Source organism: Miniopterus schreibersii (assembly GCF_964146895.1).
Source record: "Miniopterus schreibersii genome assembly, chromosome: 1".
In the NCBI taxonomy this organism is placed as follows: Eukaryota; Metazoa; Chordata; class Mammalia; order Chiroptera; family Miniopteridae; genus Miniopterus; species Miniopterus schreibersii.
Genome location: NC_138101.1, coordinates 113,536,519 through 113,560,210, shown reverse-complemented (window position 1 = coordinate 113,560,210; position 23,692 = coordinate 113,536,519). Strand labels below are relative to the sequence as shown.

Here is a 23,692-nt window from a genome sequence, read left to right as displayed (position 1 = left end):
CCCTGACATTCATTAATGACTCTAATCTTTCTTGGTTATTGGGAAAATTATGTTTTAGTGGTCAAAATAAAAACGGAGTTATATATGATATATAATTAGAAATCTACTTGTAGTTTTCAAAGGACTCATTTTACTCTAAGAAGAATGAGGCATATAACTGCAGGTGTAACGACTTCCGGTCACCAACCAGTTTCCCACAAGTATTTGTCGGGGCCACGGTGCCTGAGCCTGGTGACACAACCATGTTCTCTAGCAAGATGTCTGAGCAGTGGAGACTGTTAGCCTTTGTGGAACATTCTGGCAGTAGACATGCCTCGGGTGAAACTGAAAGCTTCCACTTTCCTGGATTTTACTTAGCCCTGGATTGGGGACAACCCATATGAAAGTAACATGTCTCAGTTATAGGTCATGGTGGTGAACGCTCTGGTTCTGGCACACCCAGGCCAGACTCTTGTTCTCAGGTTGTGTAACTTGAGCTTACCGGGCTCATCAGAGTCATGAGATTCCTCTCCACCTTCCCAGGTGAATTCATAGAGGAGAACCACAGTTTCCCAAGGTTTGCTCTTTCCTTGGGAGAAAGTGTTTGTAAAAGTCAAGATAGTGTTTTTACTTCATTTAGCTTAAGTGGCCTGCACAATTGAAGGGAGTCAAATGCTTTACAAAGTCGGCTGTTAGCCTGATCCCTCTCTGGAGATAATTTAATATCAGAATTTATCCTAGCCTGTGATGGACTTCAGATGCCTATCCTACTTCAGTATCTCTCTCTGGGAAACAATCTGTGTGGGAGCATTTTTGTGTGACAAAGAATAATGGGTAGCTGCCAGAAAGAGTAGAGTCCCAAACTATAGTGCTTAAAGGGTCAACAAACAAGTCCACTTCAGGGAGAGCCAAGCAGTCTGATAAGAGCACTGTGTGAGCCAACATTCGGTGCACACTGAGGGAAATTTTTTCTTTTCTCAAAATCACGTAAGGGCATGCATTCCATTCAACATGGAGAGGACTGCTGGGGTTGTGATTGGTCCCGGGCTTCTCTCGCTGAGGTGCAGCCAATGCTCCCTGAGGAAAGTAGGAAAGACAGTAGAGGGTAGTGGCTAAAAGGCCCCAATGAATGGAGAAAGGCAGGTGGCTAACAATAACTAGACTCCAGTGGATGCTTGGATTTCATTAGGTTCAATAAAAGTGCTCAGACACATGCCAGGTCTTTATCTCTGCTGAACATTTCTATATTCTTTCTGCCTCCCGCTCTGAAAGTTCTTCTGTGTGCCTGGGTGTTCTCAACAGTGGACACCCAGAGAGAGGTGTGTGCATTGCCAGACACCCCCTGAGAACCTGTGTGTGCTTCCTGACACCCCTCTGAGCCCTGCAAACAACTGATGGACAATGGCTTCAGAGAAGGTGTTGCAGAAGCAGCACTCATTTGTTTATAGAAATGGCCTGAAAGTCTGGGGCAGTTCTCCCCATTCTCTCTGGATTCCCTTGTTTGTGGTGTGTTCTTGGCATTAGTGTGTCCCCCTCACCCTGTCCTAGTTTGTTTGTTTGAAATTAAAGCATGTCCTCAAAAACCAACTCCAAAACAAGAATAAGCCATGAAACTTAGGGTCAAATTCACTTGCTTAGCCACCACGAATGTTTACTATTCAACATTTAGTTTATAAATGTTTTCCATCCCCAGATGGATAATTGGTTCCTCTTCCTCACTGGCTTGACAGTGGCCTTGAACTTGATTGACCACAGAACTTCCCTCCCACAGAGCAGCTGCATAGCTATATCTGCTTCAATCTTGTCTTCCCTAAACAAGAGTGAGGGCTTAGCAACTAATCAACAAGAATTAATAGTTCTCTCACTTCACACCAGGAGGCTTTTCTCAGTTCCAGAGCCAGGAAGAAAAGTCAGGGCCATGAATGCTCCAGAGAGAAAGAACATGTTAACTTTCCTCTTCTCAAACCCAGGATTTCAAGTTACTGTACCTGGATCTTTGCTACTATCTTTATCAATTCTCTCCATTTTACTCAGCCTCCGGGGCTTTTAATTTTGGGGAAACAGTAAGTGTGAGTTCTCAGAAATCTTTTGGTTACTAAATCAGAGGAAGCATAACTTCAAGTAAACAGGCAGAGTGAGAAAAAACACCTCAGTTCCAAATGATTTAGGGTAGAGATCCTGGGGACAGGGCATGGACAAGTGCCTCCTTGGTTAAAGAGTGAGGAAGCCCTGTCCGGTTTGGCTCATGTTGGCCTGTGGACTGAAGGGTCCCAGGTTCGATTCCGGCCAAGGGCATGTACCTTGTTTGCAGGCTCGATTCCCGGCCCTGGTTGGTGCTCCAGAGGGAGGCAAACAATCGATGTCTCTCTTACATCAATGTTCCTATGTCTCTCTCTCTCCCCCTCCACTCTCTCTGAAAAGCAATGGAAGAAAAATATCCTTGGGTGAGGATTAAAAAAAAAAAAGAATGAGGAGGTGACCTGTATGTGATCTAAGGGAACATAATGGACTACCGTAGTTCTATTTACAGTGTATTCTCACAGAAACAGCCAACCACTCTTGTAAATTAGTTTGTGAGCCAAAGAGGGTAGAAAAGGACTTTTCTAAAACCATCCTGGTACAGAGAGGAAGAATGAATCCATGAAAGAAAATGGAGAAACACAGGGGAAAAAACAAAACAACTCCTAAGGTTCTAAGAGGGCAGTGTTCATCCTATGATAGTGCTTATCCCCGTGGGGTATATAAAGTGATTCTTAAGTCTGACACTTAATTTGGCTGGTATTGACTTTTCTTGGACACATCCGTATAATATGCTTTTAGCTTCTGATCTGGGAACATGAGACCCCTTGGTCAGCTTTAAACCTCTAATTGCACTTTTCATTTTAAATCAATTCAAAAATGAACCAGGCCAGACAGAAATCTCCCAAACAAACAAGTAAAATTGATCATTCATTTCAAAGACTAAATTGGTTGAAGGGGTGGCAGCCAAACTTACAACAGGCTTGTTTCCTTCTTTTATGGTGATCCAGTCTTCCCCATTGGAGCTAATGTCTACTCTGTAAGTGTTGACGTAGTATTTCTTCTTGGTTTCCTTTGAAATGGCTCCCTGTGTCCCAACAGCAGTGACAAAGCGCAGAAGGCCCAAGTCCACCTGCAAGACAATACACACGTGGTCATCTGCCCAACCCTGCACTGCCATCACCTGGAACATATTCCCCTGTGGGCTCCATAGTGTAGTTTGTACCCACCTGGGATCAATAGACCCTAATTCCATCTGGCATCATCAACCCCTAAATTCCCATTCCATTCCTCTAACAAAAAACACAGATATGAGAAGACAGCAATTGTCCTAGGTTGGCAATTGCCAGGAAAAGACCTTTCTCATTGCTGCAACCATGATTGTTTAATTCCTGGTGCAAAAGAGAAAACTAGGTTCGATATCATGTTGCTGTATTTTCTGAGATTAAAAATCCTTTCCAAATACCACATCAAATAGAAAATCAAGGTAAACTCACATACTGGATACTGGAGAGGGCTGGACTAGAACTCAAGTCTAACATGGTCCTATTTCCCATCACTGTTTAGCATCCTACCTCCTTCCAAATAGAATGCAGACCAAAACAATACTGACTTCGAAAACACTGTGAGTGTTGTGATTTGGGAAATGAGCCTTAGATTTGTAATCTGGAATGGTATAGAGAGAGGAATACAAACGAAGGATTTTTGTTTCATAGATTTGAATTTCAGATAAACAACAAATACTTTTAGTATAAGTATGTCCCATGCAATATTTGGTACATACTACAACTGAGTCATGGCATACTTGAAATACAAATTTAACTGGGTGTTTTATATGTAATCTGGCAACCCTACATCAACTCAATTCCAGACAAATAATCAGGTGATTTTTAAATTTCTGCAAAACTCTCTGATTTCCTAATGTTGCAATCTGAAAGTTAATGGGTACTCTGGGCATGGCTCTACTAAACAGTTTCAACTGTTTTCAAATGCTCTCAGAACACTTAGTGTTTTACTCATTATTAACTGAGTCATGGCCAATGCCACATCCACTTTCAAGCTAAAGGGTCCTTCAAATCTTGATGACCAAGGGAGAATGAAGTAGAGCTATTTAAACAAACTCTTCCTGTGAAACTTACAAATGGCTCTTCAGTTTGGAAATGATTAAATTTCCAAGAATAAATACATAGGCAGATTTGAAATAACCCTAGAACTTTCTTCCCTGGCTGTCCTATTCCTGCTTTTCAAATTTTGTTTTTAGGATAAAATTTAGTTACTAGGTAACTAAATTTAACTGGTGGGTAACTAGAAGAATCCTATGCACTAGTAGCAGCTGACTTACAGGAAGGAAGGAGATTGGAATTTAGGTACCGAACACAGGAAGCACCCAAGGTCTCAGACAGAAAGGCCTCGAAGGCTTATGCATGAATCTCTCATAAAAAAGAAAATATGTTTTCTTTTTTTTAAAATATATCTTTATTGATTTCAGAGGGAGGAAAGGAGAGGGAGAGAGAGATAGAAACATCAATGATGAGAGAGTCATTGATCGAGCCCACAACCCGGGCATGTGCCCTGACTGGGAATCGAACCCTAATCGCCTGGATCCCAGGTCGACGCTCAACCGCTGAGCCACGCCCGGCCAGGCTGTTCTCTTTTTTCAATGACAATGAAATGCATTAGCAGCCTCCCCCACGTAATTGCATAAAGTTTCCTGCTGTGCTATAGAATTGCAGATTCTCTTATTTACCACACTGGGATACTTGACATTTCATTTAATTTTTCTTCCTAACATTACTGCCACTGGGTTTAGTATGGATGGATGACAACCTCACAAAATAATTAGAGTTGGGAATCATTGCAATTAAAATTGGAAGGTACCCAGAACTCTAACAAAATAGCCTCCCTAGTATTATGAGAACACTCACTGCAATGCTGGAGAAGTTCTTTTAACTACTTTCTCCCTCCATATCTATGGGGAATGCCCTGACAGAGACCCTCCTGTGCCTGATGTTTGGAAGGAGATACATAGCCTTCTGTCTCAGAAGTACCACTGCTCTCACTGCTGGCCTCTGTGTCAGGAGTCTCAGAAGGACTTCCCGCCTTCTGAGAAATGTGGGTACTCATTTTTCATGGGTGAAGCCCACTCAGCTAATAAGGACATTGTCCTTGATCTATCTTTTTAGTCTCATCCGCTGCATTTATCTCCCAGGCCCATTAAAATATTTGTTATTCCAAACATAAGAGAAGCCTTTTCTGCCTGCATGCCTTGATGTGTAAAGTTCTCTTGACTTAACCATCTCCTCTTTTTTGACTATGAGTGACATTTTTTTCTTTCTGGTCTGGTAGGCAGAGTAAGCCACTTGTCACCTTAGAATATTAAGTGCTTATCTCCTGTCTCAACCACAGAATCCATCCTGTTGTGTTTTTGCTCTATCTCCATTCAGATTTTTATAATTTTTTTTAGAGAGTATCTGTATTTCTATATTGAAAAGTAATAGATGCCTATTGAAAATTTATAAAATGCAGAAAATGTTAGAGAAGAAAATAAAATCGACATTAGACCACCATTAGGAAATATTCACTGATAATGGCCTTCCAGAGTTTTTTTCTTATGCTAAATGTATGAGAATATTGTGTGCATGTTTTGTTATTATAAAAATGTGGTCATATTACCTCTATGTTTAATAAGCTTCCTTTTGTTTAGTTCTATGAGGATATTTCCAAGCCAAGATATTTTTCTACATCATCATTTTCAGTGGCTTTATGGTATTCTGTGGTAGAGTTGTGGCATAATCAGCATGCTACCCGTGAATGCTATAATTCAACTTGATTGACATTCATTCAGTGGACACAATACTGCTCATCTGCTAAGTTCTGAATTAAGTGGTGAGGATATCGAGAGCAGTAAGAGTGTGGAAAGCACAAACACATGATTATAGAACAGGCCAATTTGCTGAAAGTGTGATGCAGCACAGAGGAAGGAATAAGCCCTTTGCCAGAGAACTGGAGTTAGGGGGACTAGAGACATTTCATGGCTGACTTTGATGTCTATTATATGAAGGATACACACCCAGTAGAATTTTGCAAGTGGTCACAAAGGGAAAGAGTGTTCCAGGGAGAAGGAGGAGCAGGAAGTGCAGAGGCAAGAAGAAGGAAATGAATGAATTAAATGACAGACACTAAACCTAGTATGTGATAGGCAGTTAAAGAGAAGCGAGCAGAGTAGAGTATGGGCCCGGTACAGATAGTCCAAGGCGCCTAGCAAAGGGCAACTGTAGGGTGGGACCTCACCCCCAAGGTGACCTTGCCTCCCCTAGCATATTGATGGTCATACAGTTTGGATCCCCTGACCTTTCCTCCCTAGAGATAACTAATCTAAGCCTCAGTTGTATTTCAGCTCTAGGCCTAAAAAAGCAACAAAATCACACCAGTGACCACAGTTCACCTCAGGACCAGCTGCACTGAATAATGACCCCCTGCCCTGGCACAGATCAATCAATCAGTGGAGCCCACAATCTTGAAAGGACACACTTGGAAAACTGCTGAATATTCTATTAAAATCTTCCCATGGGACCTCCCCTAAAATATCCAGCCTTAAAACCCTGAGGGCTGAGGACCCAAGTATGCCCTCCCTCCTGGGAGCATGTCCTCACCTTTCCTTTCCCTGCACATTGCCTTCCCTCCTCCATTCCCCCAGGTGTGTTACTTTTACCTTCCTCACTACCAAGCTCCAAGCGCCCTTCCTTTGCTTTATAACTTGTTTCCTAAGCCCATTTCTCCTAGGAATTACTTCTTCCACCTCTGATTTTATAAATAAATGTTCTGTTATAGTTGGATTCTTGGCTCTGAATTCTTTCCTAGCCAGAACCCAAATACCAAGGTTGCTGAACCCAGGTCTACTGTGACCCCACCAGTCTAACTAACACCTGGTGCGAGTGCCCCTGACTACAACACCGATTTCCCTCACCTCTATAGATATTTGTCAAGAAATGTATTGATCTCTGAAGATTATTGCACTGTAGTTATTTTAAAGCCAAAATAATCAGTTGTCAGGAAAACCATTCAAGATCAGCCATGACCATCTTCTTGGTGGTTTAGCTTTCTGAATTATGATGAGCTCTCAACAACCTTATATTTTAATAGACAAAAATGATGACTCAAGAAAGGCAGTTGGAAAGACAAAGATACATCCCAGAGCAGTTCTAAGTAATTCTACCCCTCTGGGTTGAGGGTTCATTGTCCTAACAATACTTCCTTTCTTTCCATAAAAATTCAGACACACAATAATCATAATTAAATAAACTGCTTTCCTTAAATCCAATAAGCTATGGTCCAATCACTATTTTCTTATTTTGAAAGAATATCATTATTTCACAGCTGCTTTATTTTTAATTAGAAGATGGATGTGATTTCATATCTGAGTTTACTGTACTTCTGTTTACCATTAAGGATGATGGTAAGGGGATGTGACAATGGGAGGGGGTATGCACAGAGCTGAACATCAAATGTAGTCCATGAAATTGTTGAATGTGTGACGAACATAAACATCTGGTACTTATCTGATGGTATGTAAATTATTTTACAGAAGTTCAAACAAAATCCTTTTCAGTTCTGGTGGCCATGCTTTGAGTTAGCTTATGTAGAACCATCAGCAGAAGTGACCCAATATGACATTCTGTTTCCAGTATAAATATAAAACTCCAATATTGCTGGTAGAATGTCTACCCACATCTTACTTTCACTATGCTCCAGACACAAAGAGAAGACATTGCTAGACTACAGATACATAAGAGAAAGGCCCAACTTTTACTTGGGAAAGTGCACTAATAAAACAGCTGTCCTCATCCACTTCTGGAGGCAGGAGATCCTGTCCCAGGAGCTTCTTGGGGTGAGGCGCCCTAAGGTGTGAGTTCTAACCATGCTTCTGATTCACTCTTTGTTGTAAGATGTCTACAAGTAAAATACACATGTGCTTTATGGTCATGGTATTGTCTTAGTAATGACAGGAAACACATTCTGCAGATAAAGAGAAGCCAGCAGAGGCACACATTTTACTGGGAACCACTTGAGGACAATGAACTCCTTTCAGCATTGTGTAGTAAATCACGTAGCAAACCTTTGAAAACTGTTGGTTAAACACCAGTATGCAGCCTCTGAGCCATGAAATGAATATCATTGCTTCCTATAAAAATACATTACCAGCTATTGGTAATGTCATAATGTAGAAAACCTCATTTCTAAAATGAAAATCTGTCTTGCTCAATAAAATACTGCCCATTGAGCTAGACTGGCAAGGGAGCGTTTACCAAGCTATTAACATTCCCAAGGCAGGTCAATGCAAAAGCCTGAAAAAATAAAGAACAGAGAATTGAAGTCTGATTAAAAACAGGAAAAACACTTTTTGGAAGGGGGGTGTGTGTGTCAGATTTTTTTTTTAGAGTAACTCTGATGATTCAAAGAGCTGTTTAATTCATTGCTAGACTCTACAAGCTAAAGAAAATATTTTTGAACAATTGTCTCATTTCCTTAGATAACACACGTGTAGGGCCTGAGCATTTAAACACCAATGTTGTTCTAGGATCTGTGGGCTTAATTCACAGCACCCGATCATTATTTACTTAACTTAGATCTTGAACTATTTTTTCTCAATTTTATTTTTTATTTATAGTTTACGTTCAATATTATTTTATATGAGCTTTTATCTTGAACATTTTATAGTTATCAATCAAAATATACCCAATTTATATTCAGTGACATAATTATCATTTAATGTATTTTTTCACAATTACTGTATTACATAGAAAAATACTGATGGCTAAATCTACTCTTATTAATAGAAAATTCATTGAGCAACACTTCTGTGTCAGGCATTTTATTAAGGGCTACATTTACATACACTATCTGTTTTAATTCTCACAACAATCATACAAGGAAGGTTTTATGGATAAGCGACTGAGGAAGAAAGTGATGAGTGTATCTCGCTCATAGTCACATAACTTACCAGAGCTTACCCCAGATCAGATTTGTGGCCCATGCATGAGCCTTTAACCCATGCTGTTCCCCAATTCATATTGTAAAAACCATAATTATAGAAAAATAATTTAGGATTTCTTAGTAATAAATAATTAAATCTTAGAATTATTCTTTTTGGAAATTAAATAATTTGCATAATTATAGAGACTGTGAAACCATTTATGATTACTTTGACTATTTATTTAAAATTTACACTGGCTACAGGAAAGCAAACTGCAAATGATTCAGTTCTGCTGTAGAAAACAAGACAGTAGTGATGAAGCATTTTTAGCAAAAGATAGTGAGGAAAGATTTACAATGCTGAAAAATAATTAAAATATTCAAGTATAAGAAAAGTGCAATGCAGAAAGATCCTCACCAATTTTCTTTTCTAGTCTTAATTACCTGATTTAATACATTTTTCCCATAGTTAAATTAAAGGAAAGTATTTTCCTGGATGGAAACAAACTCCTGGTTTCAATGAAACCTATGCTGATAGTAAAATAAACCCAAGCAAGTGAACAGATGAATTTTCCTATCAGAAGACATGAGCCAACCAGCTAGAATAACATTAGATAAGGCTGTAACAAATGCAATGGAAAGGCTGGCTTCCCTGACTGCCACTGTACTTACAGCAGAAGAAGCACAAAGAAAAGGTCAAGAAAAATGAAGTCCCCAATGAGGGCTGACTTTTGTCTTTTTGACTGATAAATAGAGATAATGTTTGTGTGGGCTTCCCTGTGTCTGGATGCATGGCACATTCTCTAACTCTCATGTTAATCTTTTTTGCATAAATCAGAAGCAACTAATTAAAAAAGAAATATTTAATTCTGATATGTTCTTTGAACTGGAGTTCCATCTGGTTCTGTTTGAATAGGAAAATCTGCTGTAGTTGTTAAAATTGGCAAGAGGCTTTGTCAGAAAGAAACAAAAGGGACTCCTATGTAGCAGGTTAATACTAGAGCATTTCAACTAGAGATATTTCCAGAATCCAAGCTACTCAAATCGCTCCAATATGGAAACCATAAAGATTGAATGTGAAGAAGAACATTGCTCTAAGGTGGAGACACTACCTCTGGTCTCCATTTGCTAGGTGTGACAGGCACAGCATCAGGCTTGAGAACAGTGCATGGGGCTGTGACACTCCCTGAAAATGCTCAGATTAATTGATGAAACATATTTAAGACAAATATGAGCAGACTGTCTTCACATATTCTATGCAAAACCCAAGGGTTTTTTCCTCCCATATTTTCTAGATCAGATATAATTGTGTCAGAAAAATTAGAAAAAAATTCCATTTCAATTCCTACAAGAAACTTGTAAAATCTGGACATTGGGACACACTATATTCTGATGACAAAAGGGGAGAAAAGGAAATTTTATTGGGATTACTACAGACTCTGGGATACAGGTAATCAGTATCTAAGGCAATTTAAAACTGCTATGTAGAGTTAAAGGGAAAGGCTGATTTAATCCCTGTGCTTTAGAAGAGACTGTTTTACCTTTTTAAGACATACACCAAACTGTGAACTCATTTCTTCTTTAAAATGAAGTCTTTTGCTTCAATGCCATATTAATGTGCATATGGGTGCCCCAGAAACCTTTAATAGCTTGGTCAAGAAGGTAACATTTAAATGGCCCGCTCTTCCAACTAGAATCCTCAGGAGCTACTGCTGGGCAGTAAAAGACTCAGGGACTTAATACTTTTAATTGATATTTTTTTGGAATTCTTATTTTTAAGTTGCATTAAATTTAAAAGCTGAGTCTAATATTTTGACTTGGAAAGAGAACAAGTACTCAGAAAAGATCAAAAGTAATCTCTTGAAACTTGGTTAAGAATTTAACTTAAAAAGTCTGTAGTAAATATTCCCTGGAGAGAGGGGAAGATGGCGGCCCTGTGAGAAGCAGCAGCGCCCCCGCTCGCAGCCACGGACTCGATTTACTCCTAAAATCCTACGTAGCCAGCTTGGAAAAACCAGAGAAACACACCTGAGTGGACGGAGTGTGAGTGGGGAGCACTGAAGAAACATCACGGAGTCCGGTAAGAGAGGGGGGCGCAGGAAGGGGGAGTCCCCCCCCGAAGCCTGTGCTGGGCTCCGAGCCCAGAGGCTTGGGCCGCAAAGCTCCCTCCCCTCGGGAGTGCGGACCAATCTCCAAAAGCAGGGATCCCACACCCAGAGCGACGAGAGGGGAAGGAGCGCCCCGCACACAGGGCAGAGGGACCCAGAGAAGCAGTGAGTCTGTGAGGAGGGGTCGGAGCCTTCCTAGGAAACAAAGCCTCTAATGGTGGATAGCGCCTTCCTAGCAAAACAAAACTTCTAGTGGCGGCTGTGAACAGCATCTAATGCTCCGGGTGCCAACCATAGGAAAGACTGTCCCAAAGTGTGTGGGACCTGAGTGGTAAGGGACCAAAGGACTGCGCTGAGCAGCCACACATGGGGACCCTCTGCCTCTCTATAAGGCATTGTGTTGAGCCCCAGAAAGCGCTGAATCTGCGTGGTGTGGGGGAAGGGAGGAGCCCTCTACCCCTGAGCTCCTGGTGCCCAGAGGCTGGGATCTATGACCAGCCCTAAGGGGCGCCGTGGTGGCGCGTGAAGCCGCCCCAGCTTCGCTGAGACCAGCGGTGAGGGAGCTGCATGGAGCTGATTTTGGGTCCCCTCCTGCCTGGTGCCTTGGCAGTGGAACCTTGCAGGGCGGACTTTCTGCCTGTGTGTTGCTTTGTGCATTTGTGAGTTTGATCACGGAAATGGCTCCCACCTTCCCAGCCTGCACTGCTCGGACAGACCAGCGGAGGCTGGGACTGGTGTCTGCACAGTAGACGGTCTGAGGTGCCAGCAAACCAGAGTTGAGTAAGGGGAGTGATACCCTGAGCTACACTAGCCATCCTGTACCCTAAAGACTACAGAAGACTCTGGAGCAAGACCAGGCAACTACAAAGTGGCAAAATAGCTGACTAGAGGAGGTGGTCTAAGGAGAGCCTCAGACCAACCATCTACTTAAGGGCACCAGAGCCAAACCTAGACGGCTCCTCACATTGGGTGATACACAAGCACCTCCCAGGAGAACAGAAATCAGCACACAAAACAGTGAGCCTCAGACAACATAAGCTGCCCAGAAGACACTCACCTGATTGACTGTCTTTTTTTCTTCTGTTTTGTTTTTGTTTATTTGTTTGTTTTGGTTTGTTTTTTGTGTGTTTGGTTTTTTCTCTTTTTTCCTTAGGAAGAAGAGAAAGGAGAGAAAATTTGTTTTTTCTTTTTTAAATTTTATAATAATTAAAAAAAATTTTTTTTTTAAGATTTTTAACTAAATTTCTTTCTCTTTTTTATAAAAGAATTTTGTCTTGCTTAGCTTGTGTTTAGTTTTGTTTTGGTTATTTGCTTTGTTTTGTTTTATCCTTGCTTCTCCTATAAAGACTGTCTTGATATTCCCTGCTTAAAAACTGGGACTTTATCATTATAACCAAGTTTACTGCTTAACTCTATAGTTTCCACAAAATCTGTTAGCAGACTCCCTCCCTGCCTGGGCTATATCTCCCTCTCTCATCTCGACCCATTGGAATAACTTTTTTTTCTTTTTCTACTTTTCTTTCGTTCTTTTGTTATCCTCCCTTCTGTCTTCCTGTCTTTTTGTTTGATTGTTAGTTTCTCTTATTCTCTTTATTGTATTTTTATGTTCTCATTTTCAACTATTATCCTATTCCTATTCTCTCCCTTAATTTTTTGCTGGCCCTTCTTTCAGAATTTTTTCTCTGCTTCTTTTATCTCCCAGTAGCTTCTCTATTTTTTACATTTTAGTTTTTTATTATTCTGTAAATTTTCACCATTATTAACAACAATATACATCTCTCTCTTTAAGCGTTACTTTTCTTGCTCTCTTTTTTTTAAGCTTTTCTTTGGTGTGTGTGTGTTCTCCCTTCACTCTCCCAGTTCTATTTTCACATGGGTTGTTTTCATTGTGACTGTAAAGATATTTTGTAAGATACCTCTTGTTTCCTGGAAGTTTAGTTGGGTATTGTCCTGCCTTGCCAGCACCCGTACAATAGCTTACACGGCAAGGTTGGGGCTGAGACACAGTTAGCCAACCTGAGAGGAGGGTCCTCCCAAGGAGTGATCAACAACAATCTAGACCCAACCACAGCAGGAGAACATAGAGAAACCACAAAAGGGACACCCACAAGAGGGACACACCTAGAGCAAAGAGCTCAGAAGTATAAGGAAAACACACCTCTGGGCTCCACTGGACCCACAAGACAAAATCCCATGCCACAAAACTGGGAGACAGCAAATATATCTAATATATAGATACAAACACTAAGACCTACCAAAATGGGGAGACAAAGAAACAGCCCCCAAATTAAAGAAAAGGAAAAATTGCCAGAAAAAGACTTTGATGAGATGGAGTTAAGCCAGTTATCAGAAACAGAGTCAGAGTATGGATGATGAAGATGTTCAAGGAACTTAAGACGACACTAGATGATAAGATCAAGGACCTTAGTGAAAACATGAAAAAAGAGATACATACCATAAATACAACTCAGACAGAGATAAAGAATGCTGTATCTGATATCAAGAATGCAATGGAAGGAATTAAAAGCAGGCTCAATGAAGCAGAGGAAAGAATAAGTGACTTAGAAGACAAGGTAGAAAAAAAATCAATCAGAGCAGCAAAAACAAAAAACACTTAAAAAGCATGAGGGCAGTCTAAGGGAGCTTCGGGACAACATGAAGCAAAACAACATTTGCATTATAGGAGTGCCAGAGGGGGAGGAAAGAGAGCAACGGATAGAGAACTTGGTAGAGAAAATAACGAGAGAAAACTTCCCTAGGCTGGTGAAGGAGAAAGCCATACAAGTTCAGGAAGCACAAAGGGTTCCAAACAAGAGGGACCCAAAGAGACCCACTCCAAGACACTTCGTAATTAAAATGGCAAATGTCAAGGATAAAGAGAAAATATTAAGGGCTGCAAGGGAGAGACAAGCAGTGACCTACAAGGGAACCCCCATAAGGCTGACAGCTGATTTCTTAACAGAAACTCTTCAGGCCAGAAGGGAGTGTCATGAAGTTCTCCAAGTAATAAAAAGCAAGAACATGCAACCAAGATTACTTCATCCAGTAAGACTATCATTTAAAATTGAAGGTGAAATAAAGAGCTTCCCTGACAAAAAAAACCCAAAACAACGCTAAAGGAGTTCAATACTACCAAACCAGCATTGCAAGAAATGCTAAAAGGACTGCTTTAAGAAAAAGAAGGAACAGTGAGAGAAAGGTAAATCAGCATAAAGGCGAAAAATGGTATTCAATAAATTTATATCAATAGTAACTTTAAATGTAAATGTAATAAATTGTCCAATCAAAAGACATAGGGTAGCTGAATGGATAAGAAAACAGGACCCAAATATATGCTGTCTACAAGAGACCCACCTGAGAGCAAAAGACTCACACAGGCTAAAAGTGAAGGGATGGAGTAAAATATTCCATGCAAATGGAAACGAAAAGAAAGATGGAGTAGCAATTCTTATTTCTGACAAAACAAACTTCAAAATAAAGACCATAACAAGAGACAAAGATGGTCACTACATAATACTAAAAGGATCAATCCAACAGGAGGAAATAACCCTTATAAACATTTATGCACCCAATATAGGAGCACCTAAATATATAAAAAAGTTCTTGGGGGACTTGAAGGGGGAGATTGATAGCAACACAGTCATAGTGGGGGACTTTAACACCCCACTGTCAGCTTTGGACAGATTATCAAGACAAAAAATCAACAGGGAAAACACAAACCTTTTAAATGACTCACTAGACCTAATGGATTTAATTGACATTTATAGAACATTTCACCCCAAAGCAGCAGAATACACATTCTTCTCAAGTGCACATGGAACATTCTCAAAAATAGACCACATGTTAGGGCACAAGGCAAGTCTCTACAAATATAAGAAGATTGAAATCATATCAAGCATCTCAGATCACAATGCCATGAAACTAGAAATCAACCACTATAAAAAAAAACCTCAAAAATATTCAAACACATGGAAGCTAAATAGCAAGTTATTAAACAATGAATGGGTTACCAAGGAGATCAAGGAAGAAATCAAACACTTCATGGAAAGTAATGAAAATGAACGGACAACAACCCAAAACCAATGGGACACAGCAAAAGCAGTCCTGTGAGGAAAATTTATAGCATTACAGGGCTATCTCAAGAAACAAGAAAAAGATCCAATGAACCAACTAACACAACAACTAAAAGAACTAGAATGAGAACAACAAGAAAAGCCCCAAGGAAGTAGAAGAAAGGAAATAATAAAAATCAGAGCAGAGATTAATGACATAGAGACTAAAAAAACAATACAAAAAAATCAATGAAACCAAGAGCTGGTTCTTTGAAAAGGTAAATAAGATTGATGCACCTTTAGCCAGACTCTCTAAGAAACAAAGAGAGAGGACCCAAATAAATAAAATCAGAAAGGAAAAAGGCGATATAACAACTGGCCCAACAGAAACACAAAGGATTGTAAGAAAATATTATGAGCAACTATATGCCAACAAATTGGATAACATGGGGGAAATGGACAAATTCCTAGAAGCATACAATCTTCCAAAGCTGAATCAAGTATAGGCAGAAAACCAGAATAGGCCGATAACAACTAATGAAATTGAAGTAGTAATCAAAAAACTCCCAGCAAACAAAAGTCCTGGACCAGATGGATTTACAGGCGAGTTTTACGAAACATTCAAAGAAGAATTAACAACTATTCTATTCAAATTATTCCAGAAAATTCAAGAGGAGGGAAAACTCCCAAATTCTTTTTATGAGGCCAGCATCACCCTAATCCCAAAACCAGATAAATATACTACAAAAAAAGAAAATTACAGGCCAATATCTCTGATAAACATAGATGCTAAAATCCTCACTAAAATACTAGCAAACCAGATCCAGCAATATATTAAAAAGATCATACATCAGTGGGAATTATTCCAGGGATGCAAGGCTGGGACAACATCCGCAAATCAATAAATGTGACACATCACATAAACAAAATGAAGGGCAAAAATCATATGATCATATCAATAAATGCAGAAAAGCATTCGACAAAATCCAACACCCATTTCTGATAAAAACTCTCAGCAAAGTAGGAATAGAGGGATCATACCTCAACATAATAAAGGCCATATATGACAGACCTACCGACAACATCATACTCAATGGGCAAAAACTAAAACCATTTCCATTAAAAACTGGAACAAGACAGGGATGTCCACTTTCACCACTGTTATTCAGCATAGTACTGGAAGTCCTCACCATAGCCATTAGACAGGAGGAAAACATAAAAGGTATCCAAATTGGAAAGGAGGAAGTAAAACTGTCATTATTTGCAGATGACATGATATTGTACATAGAAAACTCTAAAGACTCCATTAAAGTACTACTAGATTTGATAAACGAATTTGGCAAGGTAGCTGGATACAAAATCAACATCTGGAAATCAATGGCATTCTTATACACCAACAATGAACTTTCAGAGAGAGAAACTACAAAAACAATACCATTTACCATTGCAACTAAAAAAATAGGATATCTAGGAATAAACTTAACCAAGTATGTAAAAGACCTGTACTCAGAAAACTATGTGACACTGAAAAAAAAAAAATAGAGGAAGATTTAAACAAGTGGAAGAATGTACCATGCTCATGGATTGGAAGAATTAATATCATTAAAATGTCCATGCTACCCAAAGCAATCTATAAATTCAATGCAATTCCTATTAAAATACCAACAGCATATTTCACAGACCTAGAACAAACATTTCAAAAATTTATATGGACCCAAAAAAGACCCCGAATAGCTGCAGCCATCTTGAGAAAAAATATCAGAGTGGGAGGGATCACATTACCGGATTTCAAACTGTATTACAAGGCCATTGTAAGTAAGATGGCCTGGTATTGGTACAACAGGCATATAGATCAATGGAACAGAACAGAGACCCCAGAAATAGACCCACGCCATTATGGTCATTTAATATTTGACAAAGGAGGCAAGAGTATCCAGTGGAGTAAAGACAGTCTCTTCAATAAGTGGTGCTGGGAAAATTGGACAGATACATGCAAAACAATGAAACTAGACCACCAACTTTCACCATACACAAAAATAAACTCAAAATGGATAAAAGACTTAAATGTAAGTGAGGAAGCCATAAATCCTGGAAGAAAACATAGGCAGTAAATTCACAGACATCCCACATAGCGGACTTTTCACTGGTACATCTCCTAGGGCAAGAGAAACAAAAGAAAAAATAAACATATGGGACTACATCAAACTAAAAAGCTTCTGCACAGCAAAAGAAAACAGCCTCAAAATACAAAGGAACCCCACGGTCTGAAAAAACATATTTTCCAAGGATGTATCTGATAAGGGGCTAATTTCCAAAGTGTACAAAAAACTCATATTACTCAGCAAGAGGGAGACAAACAACCCAATTAAGAAATGGGCAAAGGACTTGAATATACTCTTCTCCAAAGAGGACATACAGATGGCCAAGAGACACATGAGAAAATGCTCAATGTTGATAATCATCAGAGAGATGCAAATTAAAACCACAATGAGGTATTACTTCACACCTGTGAAAATGGCTCCATCAAAAAATCAACAAGTCACTTGTGGTGGCGATGGTGTGGAGAAAGGGGAACCCTTGTACACTGCTGGTGGGAATGCAGACTGGTGCAACCAGTATGGAAAACAGTATGGAGGTTCCTCAAAAAATTAAAAATGGAGCTGCCGTTTGACCCAGTGATTCCACTCCTAGGAATGTATCCTAAGAATCCTAAAACATTAATCAGAAAGAATATATGCACCCCGATGTTCATAGCAGTACAGTTTACAATAGCTAAGATCTGGAAACAGCCCAAGAGCCCATCAGTAGATGAGTGGATAAAAAAGCTGTGGGACATTTACACCATGGAATACTACGCAGCTGTAAAGAATAATTATCTCATACCCTTTGGGACAGTATGGATGGACCTGGAGAAAATTATGCTAAGTGAAATAAGCCAGGCAGCAAAAGACAAACATTACATGATCTCGCTTATACGTGGAATCTAAAGAACTTAATAAACTGATGAACAGAACAGATTCAATGACATGGAAGCATAGATGAGACTGAAGAATGTCAGAGGGATGGAGGAGGGTGAGTGGGTGGAGGGGGAGAGAGTAACCAAAGAATTTATATGCATATATGCACAACCCAAGGACATGGACAATGGTAGGGAGAGGGACTAGGGAGGGAGATGGGACAGGGTGAAATGGGTAATTGGGGAGAAAAAGAGACATCTGTAATATTTTAAACAAAAATAAAATTAAAAAATTAAAAAATATATATATTGCTTAATTGGAAATTCTTAGGAGAGGAAAATAAGTATGCTACAATTTTAAAAGAATTTGTAACAGCCTTAAATATAATAGATCTCTTCGTCAAATGTCTCTTAGGCAAGTCTTAGCATGTGCTCTTGCGTGATGCATTTTCTCAGCAAAGACTTAGTGAGCTTCTCCTCCATGGAGGGCACATGCTGCAGAGGCTGTCTTGCCATAACTCTTGGTTCTATTACTCATTTATGTTCAATACCTATGAAAACTTAAAAAGTGTTCTCCTAGTTAAGCACCTAACAGCTAGGAATTGCATGGGGTATGTAGGCATGTGCAAGTTGACCCATCAAGTCATAGTGTCCCAGTTGACTGTAGGGATGTGATTCCAGGCATCCTGTAAAAGCCAACAGATTGTGCATACAGATCTCTGGCTCCTGACTTTTGTCTCTGCTAAAACAAAGAGAGTCCAGTAATAGAAGAATAGATAAAGGATGGTCCGCATTACAACTACTTTAAACTTAATAGCAGAATGTATTATCTCTGCACATAATTTCAGTAGGACAGTACTATAAAGCATTTATTGTTGTTATTAGAAACATTTTGGGATAAACAGTAAACTAATAAACTGAGTCAGGATACATTCTCAGGTAGATGTGCCTTAAAGTCCAAATGTTGCTTCTCAAATTGTAGGTGCTTAAACTGAGAGTGTGAAATTAAAGTAAACTGGAAGACGATAAGAGTTTAGATAAAAACATTTAATCCATTAAATTCAACACACATTTATTGTATGCCAGCCTCTGGAAGCAAGTACGCTTATGTGGAAATAATGAAAATATAAGACAAAGTAAAGAGTGCCACCATGCTGATAGATGAGACATTTTGGGATTCAGAAGAAGGAACAATTACTCGTGGAAGGGAAAGAAAAGGCATTATGAGAAAGATCACCTGAGTCATTCAAACAGGACCTCGTAGGATAAGATAAGACTTTGCTGGAAAAGGAATCAAGGTTGATGAGCTAAAGGCAGAAGGAACAGGAAAAAAGCCACTCAACTGCCTACATTTCAAAATAACTGATAATGATGAATACTTTCCTTCTATCTAATATCTCTTAGTAAAATTCACTTAGAGAGCAAGGCTAAGTGTCCTCTGCACCCTCACCCCCAACACACATCATCCTTTGTGTGGGCCTTTGTGTGGTCCACAAGTCTAGTACGGGAAGTACTTGGTTAGTGACGGGAGACAACAGGATCTTACTGGAAATTAAACTTGAAACTCATGACTCTGCACTGCACTACTGAGGTAATTCCTCTGAAACGTGCTTTCACTGCCTCTGCCATCAAACTTTCCTGGGAATGAGACCTAAACCTCAATCTACAGGAGTCAAAGACTTCTCTCTTGAGCCTAATGTCACACTCTGCAGTCCCATCCCATGTTTATATCCACATTTAAAATAAAACATTTCAGTGAAATGGCATAAAAACTGGGTGATGTTTTCTTCAGGGATTCACACTGCTGTTGAAATTCTACCATTTGCTCCTTAAACATTTAATGAGAGGCCAATGGGTTTAAAACATGAGCTTACAATGGTGGGTATTTTTGTTTCTAGTATCTGTTGCACTGTGAAGGGAAGTTGGTGAATGGCAATTATTCATTTAAAATACAATAAAGTGCTAGATACTTGGGTGAAGGAAAGGGAAGGTTGCCAGATCCCTGCCCTCAAGTCAGTGAAGGAGTAAGTCAAGTCAACAATACATCTTAATACAGACTGCACGGAAATGCTCTATGAACTCTAGGACCACAGGGAAAAATTGGGGTGATCCAGGCAGTGTGTGGTGGCAAAAAAGCACAGGTCCCAGGACTACCTCCGAAACTTTGAGGTTAAAGAGTGACCTGGAAAATGTAAAGCAAGTTAGTCATTCCAAGCCCTAGTCTCCTCTGCTCTCCAACAAAATACCAATGCTTAGCCCATTTAGTTACTTCTCATGGTTATTATGATGACCATATTGAGGCATTTGTACACACATTCACAATAAGAATGTGACCCTAATATTTTTCCCCTTAGTCATTTCGGGTAATTGGAGTGTGTGTATGTGTGTGTGTATGTGTGGTTCTGTCTGTAGTTCTTAGATTATAACTCCTTTGAAAGAGAGACAGAGTCTTCTTTAACTTTAAATTCATCTAGCCCTGCATGCTAGCCCATAATTCTTAGCAGATGCTCAATGTTGGTTGAATTTAAATTTAATGCTGGGTCAGTCCAGCATTGCTGACAAGATCTGAAACTTCTTTCTTCCAAAACAAAAGCCAAATACATATCATTAAAGTCAGTTGGAAAGTGTTTGGGGAAATAACATACTCTAATGCTAGGAATATAATTATTCTTATCTTGGTGTTTATAACTGCAAATATTATAACTACTCATAAAATTTCCAGTCCTTTGAAAAGTCCACTGCTTAGAGCTTGAGTCAGCTAAATAATGAGCTTCATTTTGTTAGGACTTTGCCATGTGAAACACTCTTTTATATTTATTTCTCAAATGGCCTCTTATTAACTTAGTAAATGTCCCTCCTCTTAGAAGTTATCCCAAAGGGGAGCAAGGCTTAAATCATTTTTTTTCACTATATTTATCATGCTTTCAAATATCTCACTCAAGCCTCTTCTCAACTTTTTTATTTTAGAGCTAAATTATTTGCAAGTGTGATATCCATCCTCAGAATGCTCATGTATTGAGTACTTACATATCTGGTATCTTAGGCGGTTCCCATACCCTTCCTGTACTTCTGAAAAAGCTGTAACATCAAAACTTCACTGCATAACTATAGGTTTCCATGGTTTTACTTAATTCATATGTGATCTCTATTAGATGTTGTAATGATAGCTTTGTGTGGCTAGGAAATGAATGCAAATTTCAATCCCTTTGCAATATTTGTGTTTCTCTGTCTCCTAGTCTTTAAGAAGCAGCCTCACAAGAAGCCCTGGAGCTAGCCCTGCACAGAGACACAGTGACCTCAGCTGTGGGCACACATCTTTCCAACCTATCAGCAGTTTGAAGAGATTTTCAAATCTAAAAGGCCAAGAACATATTAAAAAGCATTTCAGTTAAAGTACATTTCTGTTGCAAAAGCTGAGGTTCTATGCTACCCCATGAAGTTTTATCTGCATTCTGGGGAGATTCCTAAATGACTCAAGATGAAACACACATTTGTACTCAAAGAGCATTTGTCTGTTTCAGAACAAAGAAAATGACTTGTTTATTTTTAGCTTTGCAGGAAGTCACACCTTTAATTTTCCTTCTTCACCCAAAAGCTTGGTTTCAAAAACAAACACAAGAATGAATTTCTGGAAACTGAAGATTTGCAGATGGTGTAATGGTCTACATCAGTCTCCTGGACTATCAACTCTGACAGTATCCTTTCGCACCAATTTTCAATGTATTTCTCAGTGATCTAGGTGGGCCTCTCATGTTAATGAGAGTTTCACGTGCTAATGGAGAGTCTGGAAGTGCAGGTCTCCAAGAAAACTCCTCTATTTGGAGTAAAAAATCCTGCAAGGAGCTGATGGGATTTCTGAGATTAAAGTCAGCCACTCACTTAAGGTTATAAAGAATGCTGCCCAGGAGACAGAAAGAAGAGAAAAAACGGAAAGAACAGGCTGCCTTGATACAGCTGCTCATCAGAAATTGTGTGTAAACAGGCTCTGAAGGGATGCCAATCATATTTGAAAACAGATGAAGTGAACTCTGAGATTTAATATTTGGTCAACTGAGTTTTTCCTGTTAGAAGCTAACCATTCAAACCGGAAGTGTATACTGATTTTTTTTTAAGGACCACCTGCAAAGGAGGCGGGGAAAGCCTTGAAATAAAGCATTTGCAAAGAATTACTCTCTAAAAGAATCATTGGTAATTTCAATTCACCACTGATATTCTATAGTTTTGGACTGAGCAAAGGCCAGCCTGTGGCAGGAGAAAAGTTAGGAAGTTGGAAACTCCATGGATGGAGGTGAAAAATGAAAATGAGGAAGGAAAAAATATTCTACAATGATCAGTGACTTCCATGCTCTTCCAAGAAGAAAGGGACAAGGCAGGTGCTCTGAAGACATGCTGCTTTGCCATCCAGATGCAGTCAGTGGACAGAACTGCAAATTCTTTTCATGTCCTGGAAAAAAAATCTAGCTACATTAATTTCATGCATTTCAGCCTGGGTTGCACAATGAGAAAAATAGATCTTCATGACCACTTTAGACCACAGCAGAACAAGCACAGATGCTCCACTGAATACATTGTGTTTTTCCTCCCCAGCACTGCCCTGAAGTCTCCAACATAATGGAAGCTGTGGCTTGCATTTCTCCACAGGAACCATTATTAACACATGGTTAGACATGTCTATTTCAACCACATACTTTGGAAGTGGTAACAGGTGAAATGTTCCCTGGCAAACATGGCACACCCAGTTGTGTGGAGGGGGTTGGGGGGAGGGGAGATTATTCACAGATAAAATAGAGCTAAGGTGCATATTTGGGAATGCTGATGGAAGCATTCCTTTCATACAACCAGAGTAGTAAGGTTTTCAGAGCAGTAAGAGTCTTATCACGTTGTCACTATTAGATGCAAAGTTAAGGATGAGAATATAACACATTGTATGGCTTTAATAAAACTTCCAGTATTTAAAAAGAAATAGAGTGAACTGATTCTTAATCTTTTTGAATTACTTTTGATAAAAAGGTTTAATAGAGATGAATTTCATATGGAACCCATGAATATTCTAAATCTAGATAAGTAGGTAAATAGATATTCACATAAACTCTTCTGGAAAACAGCAAAGTTCTTAGACTAAGGGAACAAATTATTGTGTTATAGAAGTTGATTATAGGAGAGGAATTTCAGCATATACAGGTTAAACCCCAAATTAACTATTCTTCCCTCTTTTCCTTTTTGTCCTACTCCCCCAAAGGTACAGGAATGTCCAGATAGAGATCACGTAAGATGCTTTCCATATTTGTCACAATAAATGAAATTCATTTATTTGTTAGCGGTTGATTTAGAGGAACTGTTATGTTAAATGAATAAATGCATTAACTGATATTTCTTTACACAGTAAATGGTTGCTAAAATAATGAATTCTTGCCATCTTGGTATTGGAGCTTTCTAAATAAATAACAGCATCCTTATAAATGAATGCAGTATTATTTAGAAACATAAATTAAAGCTACATAAATAGTATAATGTATGTGCTATAGAATATTGCTGATCAACAGTCACAATGACTAGCCTGGATTTTTAAAATAATGTTTTAAAAAACAGGCCAGTAAAATGCTGCA

General features: G+C 39.2%; 1 protein-coding gene across 8 annotated transcripts in view; it reads right to left on the bottom strand.

The window, feature by feature from the left end:
- The window catches only part of NRP1 (neuropilin 1), a 152,907-nt gene that overhangs the window by 52,302 nt on the left and 76,913 nt on the right, over positions 1-23,692 (bottom strand). For all 8 annotated transcript variants that reach the window (XM_081160371.1, XM_081160375.1, XM_081160372.1 and 5 more), the window contains one exon: positions 2,975-3,130. In XM_081160371.1, coding sequence (XP_081016497.1) covers positions 2,975-3,130 — 156 coding nt within the window. The remainder of the gene's footprint in view (positions 1-2,974; positions 3,131-23,692) is intronic.